The sequence below is a fragment of the Marmota marmota genome, unplaced genomic scaffold, assembly GCF_001458135.2.
Source record: "Marmota marmota marmota unplaced genomic scaffold, marMar, whole genome shotgun sequence".
Taxonomy (NCBI): domain Eukaryota; kingdom Metazoa; phylum Chordata; class Mammalia; order Rodentia; family Sciuridae; genus Marmota; species Marmota marmota.
In genome coordinates, this window is record NW_026000019.1 from 17,586,465 (window position 1) to 17,597,554 (window position 11,090).

The 11,090-nt window shown below is 36.5% G+C and overlaps 1 protein-coding gene across 1 annotated transcript; it reads right to left on the reverse strand.

Annotated features, from left to right (window-relative positions):
• Positions 1 to 3,282: 3,282 nt before the first annotated feature.
• LOC107147356 (calcyclin binding protein) lies at positions 3,283 to 7,557 on the reverse strand. Its single transcript, XM_015491791.2, has 5 exons — positions 7,313 to 7,557; positions 6,640 to 6,736; positions 6,024 to 6,123; positions 4,739 to 4,836; positions 3,283 to 3,614 (listed from the first exon to the last, which is right to left on the reverse strand). Exons 1-5 carry the CDS (start codon positions 7,416 to 7,418, stop codon positions 3,458 to 3,460), a joined length of 558 nt encoding a protein of 185 aa, XP_015347277.1. The 5' UTR covers positions 7,419 to 7,557; the 3' UTR covers positions 3,283 to 3,457.
• Between the last annotated feature and the right edge of the window lie 3,533 nt (positions 7,558 to 11,090).

Here is an 11,090-nt window from a genome sequence, read left to right on the forward strand (position 1 = left end):
CAGGCTTTGTATGCTTTTTTTTCTCTATGCTTTTCCTTTAAGAGTTATCTTTTAGTAACACATAAGGATTTCTACATTTTTTTTTTTTGAGTTTTACTTGGTAAAACAGTATTTATCTTGTAGATATAACCCAACCAACTGACAGACAATTTAATTCTGGGTTAGTTTCGCTGCCGTGCAGAGGCTGCCTTACTATTAGTTGTTAAACAATGGATTGGAAGTTAGAGGTGATGACCTGTATTACTGGCTAATACGCAACTGCTTTGTGTTGACAACTGAACAGAAGAACCATCTGTTCTTATTATGTCTTTACTGTAAAATATGCCTCTTTAAGCTTTGTTGGAATAATATATATTCCCTATATTCAGCAGGTTTTCTTGTGCAGTAACTAAACAGTGTGATTAGCCCAGTGATGAAAAATACGTGTTACTATGAAAGAACCCATTTACATACATGTGAAATACATATATAAAATCTTCAGCTAGGTGCTTTGGTGTTTATAATCCCAGCTACCCAGGAAGCTACTTGGGAGAAGGATCCCTTAAACTAGGAATTTGAGGTCAGCTTGGGCAAGTGAGGCACCATTTAAAAAAAAAAAAAAAAACCATCAGCACAAGAGCCCTGTCATGGAGGATTTCACATTATGTGAAGGGGTTGACTTCATTTAACTACCAGGTACTAGAAAGTTTTAAGCAAAGGAATGACAGTTCATCTACAGATCTCTGATAGCTGTCCCTTAGATGGCCATTTCCTAAACACCAAACTAATACTTTGATCTTGGATTTCCCAGCCTCCAGACTGAGGAATTTTCAAGATTCTATTATTTACAAATTAATCTTAAAGCTTTGAAAGGTAAATCTGTAAGCAAGACAGCCAGTTACGAGGATGTCTTGATTGTTCAGGAATTGAGGGCCTGAACCAAGATAGTGGCATTAGCAAAAAGAGGACAGATTTGCAAAGTATTACTTAGGAAAGAAAATTAGGTAGGACTTAAGAAACTAATTATATTATTTAAGAGTGAAGATGGCTCTGAGTTCCTGGTAAGATAAATGGAAAGGGCAACTCCAAGACAGAATATAATGGAAAAAAGAACAGGTTTAGGAGAAAACAGATCTGAGAGTTCAGGTTTTAGTCATGCAATATTTGAGATACCTATCATCTGATGGAGAAGTCTAGTATACACTGGGTACCATAGTCTGGAACTCAGGTTAAGAATGAAAATTTGAGGGAATTGTGATATACCTTAGATTCATATTTTCTAATTTATGACAAATTACCAACTAGAATGCTCTAATACCTAAACTAGTAACTGACATTAATTTCTCTGACCCCCAATTTTGTGTAAACAACCCAGTGGTTGCAGTTTAAGATTCCTTTGTGGTTATTTTTGCCTGATAGTCCATCTCACTCACACTGGTATTCAATTTTATTCTGCTAACTTGATGTGTTATGGTTTGCATGTGCCCTTTCAAAATTCATGTTGACTTATCAATCCCTGGTGCAACAGTACAGAAATGAGGTGTTAGGAAGGTACCACCTTCATGAATGGGATTAACACTCATTTTGTATTTGTCCCTTTTGAGCAATTCAACCATGTGAGAATTCTTTAGAAAGCATCATCTTGGAAGTCAAAAGCCTTTACCAAACACCAAATGCAGAGCTAGTACTTTGATCTTGGATTTCCCAGCGTCCAGATGAAGAAATAAGTTTCTATTATTTACAAATTAATCTTAAGGCATTTTGTTACAGCAGCAGGAATGGAAAAGAGTTTGATTTACTTTCAAATTAGGGTTATTTTTACATTTTCAATTTTGTTTTAGATGGTTCTTAAAAATGAACAGTACATTTATTAAGTATTACTTTTATCTCCATCTCCTTTCTTCCCCGTTGGAAGCAATTTTTTATTAATTCTGAGTTTCTAAATGATTTTCTAAAATAGAAATAAGTATATTTACATTTCTAACCATTTCTTACAAAGGTAGTAGGACTACTTTGTTTTGTGCTTTGCTATTCTACTACTCGGACCTGGTGATTCTCTGTCACTACATAGAAATCTTTTTTTTTTGTGGCTGGAGGTCCTCTCCCTCATGTAGATGTAACCATACATAGCATTTAACTAGTCCCATTGTTAGATATTTGGGTGTTTCCAATCTTCTGTATAGATCATTCCAAATATTTGCCAGTTTATCTTTCCCAGAATTCTAAGCCAGAGGTAAAACACATTCCATTCCACGTGTCCTTATTTCTCTATAGCCTCAACACAATAGCACCAGTATGTTTATCTTCTGGAATTTTCCCCAGTGATAGATAAGAAACAAACAGTGTAGTTTCTTAATTTCTTTTCTGAACAAGACGAACATCTTTCTATATTTCAGGTCATTTACTTTTTTTCCTATAAACTGTTTGTAATCGTTGAAAATTTTCAACATGTCATTTTTGGTTGGTAGGTTTTTTCTTGCCATGTATTCTTTAAAAAATCTAGAATGAATGAAACCATTAGAGTTTCCCTTTACTTTTGTTTTCGTAGAATTCCCTTTATGTCTTCTCATATTTGTATACTTTCATATCTAGATCTAGACTATTTTAAATCCTGCCACTTTTACCAAATTCTTGTTAGTTATAGTTTCAGATTTGGTTGGTCCTCTTGGATCCTCTAATTGCTTCCTCCATCTAACTACACTGTATAATGCTCCAGTAAAATGTAGTGATAGAGCTCATGGCACTTTGCTCTGGCTTCTGGTTTTAGGAAAGCCTAATCTTTCTGACATACTTCTGAACAAAGAGAGAAATAAAAACCCAACTTTATTGAACCTAGAAATAGATGGATTTTCAAATTCTTTTTGGCTTAATGGTTATTACCTTTATATGCCATCTGATCCACAGCAGACCTAATTGCTCCTACAAAGAAGCTTATCCTTGTTTTGATTTAGTTTCAATTTTAATTCTGTATTTGTAAACAAATGCATTTAAATCTACACAGAAGCATGTGACTGAGTGTATGGTAATGCATTGCTTAAGCTGGAAATAAGTAATCACTCTACAGCAACTTCCAAGGACATGTACAATTGAATTTTATGCAAAAATTCAGGTTTTACTCTTATTACATTGGTGGGAACTGATGTCACTAACTTACAGGCAAGCAAATACTTCTAGCTGAACAAAAATACATAATTTATAATTTTCATGAGGCAGGACTTGCTTTTTACATTTCAATGAAAATGCCTTATAACTCTTTCTTGGGGGTGCGGGGTGGGGGAATAACCAGGTACCAATGAAACCATCTTTGGAGTAAGTATTTAATAAGCACATTTTATTTAAATAAATCCTCCAGTAAAGGAGAATTTACTGCCTTTACTGTAAATAGTTATGTCAAATTTATATGTGCAGCTCTCCAACATTCCCTTATTGGAAACATCCATATTTCCACATCACAGTTCCCAAAAAAGATTTAAATGTCTCAAAATTCTGTATCTCCTTTGGCTTGCTTCTCTCTTGATTCCACCCAGGCTTTATTAATGGTTCGCTTCATATCATCATCTCCATCTTCATAAATTTTCTTTAGAACATTCATTAATCCCTCACTAGGATCTGTTTCGGTGTCGTATGAAGGCTTTCTATTAAAGAAGAACACATGTGATAATGAAATCAAAGCATGGAAAGACACAATTTCAGATTGATGCTGGTAGGAAATAAATGGGTGGAGATAAGAGGAAAATAGAGTATCAAAGTACCCTCGATCCAAATATACAAATTCATCTTAATGAACATATACACTAACCACACATGTACACATCATGTACCAAAGAGTGGTCATCAAAAACGGAGTTACTGTGGGGCACTGTAATTTCAAGTGATTTTTTTTTTAGCAGGCCAAATAATAAGGATTCAGCTTTTAATTTTTAAGAGTATATTTCTTTACGTTATGTTTTTAAAAAATACTCTGAGGAAAAACCCACAAGCATTAACATTATACAAAGATACATACCGAAGTGCCTACATTTTATTAGAAAAGCCCTTCTCTTAAGCCTGAGATACATGGATCTGGGCCCCAGTGGTGAGAGCATAGTCTTAATAAATATGGTCAGTACCTCCAGTTCAATGAAAGTCCAAATGTATTTAATTCATTAATTGCCAGATTCTGTATTGGGCACTGGAGATACACACAATAAGACAGGGTCCTATACTCGGATATTTCAGTCTGAATTTAAAATCAATTCCTCAGATAGTTTGGTATCCCTCACTCTAGCCAACCACAGCCCAAATGCATGTGGCTACCAAAGAAGTGAGAAACACAGACAGCCAACTCAACGCAGTCATGAAGGATAAAGAGATTCATCTTTTCCCCTAAACCAGTGGTAGTGAAACTAACTATATATCACAAACATCTGAAGAATTACTAACACACATACATGAATATCTGAGCCTTTCTGGAACTCCTGAAACAGAATTCCTAGGAATAGGCCCAGTATCTGTAGATGTACCACCATGCTAAGACTGAGAGCCAGTACTAAAGAGCCAACTCTAACTACAAACACCTACAAAGCAACCTGTGGAACACATGACCTCTTCCAGTAGGCTGTGGCAGTTGAAAGCAGGTAAGACAATGGGGTTACTCAGTGGACACCAAAAACATCAATGGCCAAATCAGTCTCTACAGCTCCATTATCCATAAAAATCAAACAATAATCCCAACCAAGAAAATGATTAAAATATTTAAAAGAAATAAAAGTAGACTTACTCTTTCTCTTTGCATTCTTTTTCAACCTGAGTCAAGTACTCCCACCGTGTATTTTCTGCTTTCTTTCTACATAAGATGAGAACTGTATCGGTCTTAACCTAGAAGCGGGAAAAAATATAACTTATAAACACATGGAGATTAGTATATTTAGAAAACAGTTACTCGTTCAAGAGCCTATTATATGTGGGACTTATTCTAGATAAAGAGGGTGCTAATGGAGGATGTGAGCAGGAACCTGGGAAGGATTCTCTGGAGAGGAAACAAGATCTGGAGAAGGGCATTCTATGCAGTTGGCAAAGCCAACAGAATGGCCCCAAGATGAGATGATCCTGGTGTCTGAAGAAAGGGAGGAGGTGGCTGAATTTTAATGACTGAAAGAAAGAATGATATGAAGTATGTTGGGAGGGTGAGGAAGAAGAAGGAACCTCCAACTCCTTTCACAGTGATCAATATTAATTCCCAGAAGTCTCTGAATATTTCTTCAATTATAGGACTGGTGGATGAAGAGGGTTGCAAAGAGACACAAGCTAATAAATTCTCTTATAATATTCCTTAACACTGTAGAATGACTTGTCTACATACCTGATGCATTAAACCTCATTCATTCAAATGATAGAAAAGAGGATTATCTAAGTTCATGACAAGTATGAAATTTAAGACACTTCCATTATTTTTATAGCTTCTACTACAATTAGGTCAAGTAGTTAAGACCTCCTTTTATGTATCAGAAACTTTATACACACAGTATACCTAACAATAGCTACCATTAATTTAAACATGTTATATATAGTAGTTCACATCAGCATATCATTACAATTTTGTGAAATAAATTATTACCACTGTTCAAATAGGGAAAGTGAGGCACAGTAATAAGCTGCCAAAGGTCACAACTAATAAATGATAAAGTTGGCATTAAACTCAAGCCTCGCTCTTAACCATTTAAAAAGTTTATTTTCCACCTGATTTTAATGCAACGTTATAATAATCTTCTACAGGATAAGTTGGTAAACGTTTTTGTAAAGGGCCGGATAGTCAATATTTAGGTTTCACAGAGCATTCATCTGTTACAACTACTTAACTCAGTCAATATAAATATAGTACAAAGGCAGCCACACCAACACATAAAAAAAGTCTATGCTCCAATGTTACTTACAAAGCAGGCATGGTCTGTAGTTTGCTGCTCCCTAATATAGCCAATAAATTCTAATTCATCTGAATTCTAAATCAGCCAGGTATAACTTAGTAAGTTTCATAATATTCTGACAAAAAAAACCAAACCACTCACTTTTTTTGAACTGCCTTCCACAGAGATGGGTTTCAAGAGATTGTTCACAATCATGGAGTAACTCTTCCCATTTAGATTCTTTACCAAAAGATCAAATGACCTACAATACAACAGCAAATGCATTATCTTTCTGGTTGTATAAAAAGGTAATCTCATAATTGCCTTTCTTTCTTTTTGAGCGGGGGGCGGGGGGGGGGGTGGTGTGTGGTGGTGCTGTTGCTGCTGCTGCTGCTGGGGATTGAACTTAGGGGCACTCAGCCACATCTCCAGCCCTAGTTTGTATTTTATTTAGAGACAGGGTCTCACTGAGTTGCTTAGTACCTTGCTATTACTGAGGCTGGCTTTGAACTCACAAACCTCTTGCCTCAGCCAAACCGTCACCATACCCAGCTACCTTTTATTTTTTTTTAAAGCCACGGACTTTATTTCAGTATGTACATTTGGGTAACCCAGATGATTTTCACCTCTGCAAAAAATTATAATTTGTTTTACAATTATGCTTTATAAAGCATATTTAAAATAAGCAAAATCTTAGAAACTTTACAGAAATGATAAGGCAAAAAAAAAAACAGGACTCTTCATGAGCATTGTCTTTCCCATTATGTTGAGAACTCACCTCTCTGTGAAATGAACCTGCACATTCTCTGCGGGAACTTGATGAACTCCCGTTAAAGTGATATAGATTTTCACAAACTTATCAGATTGATCCCATCCTAGCAACACCAATAAAATATGGAACACAAGTTAAGTCTCCAAAACTGCTTCTTTAACAGCCAACATAATGTGGCTTATAATAAAATTCAGTAAAATAAAATAAAAAAATTAAGTAACATGAAAAAATTAAAATTTAAGAAAATTTCTAGGTGGAGGATACCTCAAAACTGTTAATACACTTTACCCAAAGTTACTCAAATTCAGGTTTTGAACATAAAACCCATTTTATTTTCCTTCAAATAAAAACATGACGATTACATAAATTCATTTACTCTTTTTTTGGGGAAATAATTTTCTCCTAAGCCTACATAATACTAATTCTCTGCCTAACGGGATGGTGAAACATCAGCACTGATTCTACAATCAGCTCTACTTATGTAAAATACAATCCTAACTTCCTCAATTCCTTTCCAGGACATGGTAGATGTGAGTTTAAAATAGTCCTAGTCTTCATCTCAATGTGTTCATCTGACTAACCTACTAATATCTAACAAAATGCCATTTCAAAACATATTGTCAAACTAACTTACATGAACTGTCAAATGTTAAACTAGATGCAGGGGACCAACTCATACCATAATTACTGATTTTCACGGTATATCCTGTTGTGATGGGAGCAACCACAGCAGCTGGCTTTTCATTATCAAGAAGTTCTGGTTTCTTCTGTGATTTCTGTTGCATCTTGTTCTTTATTTCTGTCTCAATCTTGTTTTTTTCTGCTGTAAGGGCATCACGTACTCTTTTCCTAGTGGTCTTTTCCAGCAACACCTTTACCTCTTCTAGATCATTCTGCAGCTGTGTTAAAACAGAAGGTAAATTAGCTGTGATAAGTAAGACCTACCACCTTTGGGCAGTACTGTGGATTGAAGCCAGGGACACTTTACCACTGAGCTACATCCCCAGTACGTTTAAATTCTGAAACAACCTCAAGTTGGCAAAGTTGACCTGCCTCAGCCTCCTTACTCTGGGATTATAGGAGTGCATCACCATACCCAGCTCCTACCACTCATTTCAACTTACTGAAATAACTAAAAATTAAGAGGTTCATCTGTATTTTGATTTTGGTAAACTATTATCTGCCTTTGTTTTAGGACATTTATTACAAGAAACTTTGGAGATTTAAAAAGGAGAACACAAAAAATTTTCTCAAAGAAATTAACAGATTTTAGTTATAGATGGAAAGTGTCTGTATTTATTTATTTTTATGTGGTGCTGAGGATGAAACCCAGTGATTCACACATGCGAGGAAGGCGTTCTACCACTGAACGTAGTCCCAGCCCAACAGAATTCTTTATAACTTCTAGTCCAGCATTATCAAATGCTAAAAATTTTTAAAAATATTAAAAGGGCTGAAGGAATCCATGCTGACAGGCTGTGGCAGGTTTACTGAAGCAATGTTCTACTTTCATACAGTGCTTGGTCCTCACTGATAAGTTTTATGCTAAATGCCCCACATGAAAAAGTTTGAATTTTTAAGGCAAGATTTTTAAAAATTCTGCTTTTAAGACTATATCTGGGTCTGGGGTTGTGGCTCAGTGGTAGAGTGTTCGCCTTGCATATGCGAGACCCTGAGTGATTCGTTCCTCAGCACCACATAAAAATAAATAAGTGAAGTCTGGCTGGGCACAAAATAACCCAGCCGCCAGGAGGCACTTGTAGGTTCAAACAGGAACTCCTTTATTGCTCGAACTCCCGCCAACCACACGGCCCTTCCAGGAACACCACACACCAACTGGAACTCCCTCCCCGTCCCGCCGGAACTTCTTCCGCCCTCCACCGGGCTCAAGAAGAACTCAACGGGTGCCCAAGGCAGCAGGAGCCGCCCTATTGCCGGACAGCAGGGGTCCATATACAACTGAATACACAGCCTGTTTCAATCCAGCATCATCTAGTCACAGCAATTATACACAGCTTAACTTAATTATCATCATCTTAATGGCTCACTGGTGTCACCTCTCAACCACTCCTTCTGGTAATATGCCAGGCGCCATTCCGACTAGGCTGTGGCTCTCAACAGTGAAATACAGTTGTCGTGTCCAACTACGACTAAAAGATAAATATTAAAAAAAAAAAAGACTATATCTGGTTTGGCAGCTACGTCAGTCATACAGTAAGACATCTGAGACTTGGTTGTGCACAGGAAAAACCAGAAAAATGATCCAAAATGCAACATCTTCTCGGAAAGGAGGCTTAAGGCTTGTTTTCTTCTCATACCTACTGAAGTGTGTTCTACTTTCTGGACATGAAGTCAAAACTTTATGAAGTTCCACCATTAAAAGACACTTTTAGAAAACTGCTGGCTTAAATGACATGCCTCCCCCCCAAATTTCTTTGACAAAAGTGCCAATAAATGCACAAGATCTTTCCAAATAACTGAGTTCTGGTTTCACAGTAGCCAACTTTATCAGAAAAATCTTACTTCATAACTTGACATTAAATAAAAGGGTCAATATAAAAATCTTTAAATACTTGAGCAGCCTGTAATACCATCAGCTTGGGAGGTTGAGGCAGGGGGCTTGTGAGTTCAAAGCCAGCCTCGGCAAGGTCAAGGTGCTAAGCAACTCAGTGAGACCCTGTCTCTAAATAAAATATGAAATAGGGCTGGGGATGTGGCTCAGTGGCAAGTGCCTCTTACCTTCAATCCCTGGTATCCTTCCCTCACCAAATACTTGATAATTTAGTATAACATCAGAATACTATGAAGTTTTAAAGCCTTTATGTTTATTAGCCTTATAAAAATGCAGTAACAGAAAGAATACTTTCCTTGTATTCTATGTCTTTAAATTTTTTTTTTTTTTTTTTTGTAGCTGAGGCCGGACAGCATGCCTTTATTTTATTTGTTTTTATGTGGTGCTAAGGGTTGAACCCAGTGCCTCACACAGGCTAGGCAAGCGCTCTGCCACTGAGCTGCAGTCCCAGCCCCATTCTATGTGTTTTATTATCTTATCTAACTCAGATGCTGTTGTTTCCTAACAGTATCAAGCTCCTGTCTATTATCTTCCCTCCCCTCCAAGGAAAACTTGTACTATTAAGACAAAAAAAAAAAAAAAGCAAACTCATCTTTTGAGCATAGTGTTTTAGTTCAAAGTAATCTTCAAACTATGATTTCAAAAACTCCTGTTGTTTCTTCTACCAACATAACAAAGATACTAAAATGTATAATGAGTGTACTTGTTCCCAGAGCAGGGATTTATTTGTCAAAAATGGGTAATGTATTAAATAAACCTTACTAAGAGGTTTTATTTTTGATCAAACTAGGATTCCTTTATCTAGCCAATTCCAAAGAACTGAGAATTATTAAGCAAGGGATTCCCAGTGGCTGAATTCCCAGGCCCTCTTTATTGCCAGTTGTGGCTCTGAAGTACTGTGGTTAAGGTATCCACTGAAACAAATCACAGAACTGTACCCCAGAGTTCTTGTTCTTTATAGACCTGAAACCAGCAAAGGTCATTCCTTTCGTATGCTTTCTAAACACATATTAATTTAAGATGCAGTTTCTTATCTAATTATCTTGTAATCATCCCTTGTATGTCTTCTTGACATACATTTGTTTTGTGAATGCAAAGACCACATTTCCCTTTTATTCTTATACCTTTATCTTCAAATGTTTCTTCATTATTCATTAGAGACCTCAAAACCAAACTACCTCAAAAATGGGCAAAGGATTAGAGACTTTTCTCCAAAGATATACAACTAAACACCAAGCACGCAGATGCTGAACCTGTTTAGTCACTAGAGAAACACATCAAATGCATGAGATACCATTTCACATACCCATTAGGATGGTATAAAAACAAAAACAAAAAGCCCCAGAAAATAACAAATGTTGATGAGCATGTGCAGAAACTGAAGTCTTCATGAGCTTGTGGGAATATAAAATGGTACGACGACTTTGGAAACAGTCTAGCTGTTTCTTGAATTGCCATATGACTTAGCAATTGCATGCTTAAGTATGTGTATAACCCACAGAACTGATAGCAGGTCCACAAACTTGTACACAAATATTCAAAGCATTATTCCTATTAGTCAAGAAGGGAAAACAGGGCTGGGGATGTGGCTCAAGCGGTAGCGCGATCGCCTGGCATGCGTGCGGCCGGGGTTCGATCCTCAGCACCACATACAAAGATGTTGTATCCGCCAAAAACTGAAAAATAAATATTGAAATTCTCTCTCTCTTAAAAAAAAAAAAAAAAAGAAAGAAATAAAGAAAAAAAAGAAAACAACTCAAATGTCCACCATTGATGATGGGTAAAGAAAATACCCATCATGTGGCCATACAAAAGAATTCTGTTCTGACACATGCTACACCATGTGTGAACCTGAACACATCCTAGATAAAAGAGCCAAAAAACA

Excerpts from the sequence above, each read along its gene's own strand:
- LOC107147356 (XM_015491791.2), bottom strand. The coding sequence starts at position 7,418 with ATGCAACAGAAATCACAGAAGAAACCAGAACTTCTTGATAATGAAAAG. Across the intron at positions 6,124-6,639 it reads CAGGTTCATTTCACAGAGAG|GTCATTTGATCTTTTGGTAA; the intron begins GTGAGTTCTCAA and ends GTTGTATTGTAG. Across the intron at positions 4,837-6,023 it reads TGGAAGGCAGTTCAAAAAAA|GTTAAGACCGATACAGTTCT; the intron begins GTGAGTGGTTTG and ends TCCCGCTTCTAG.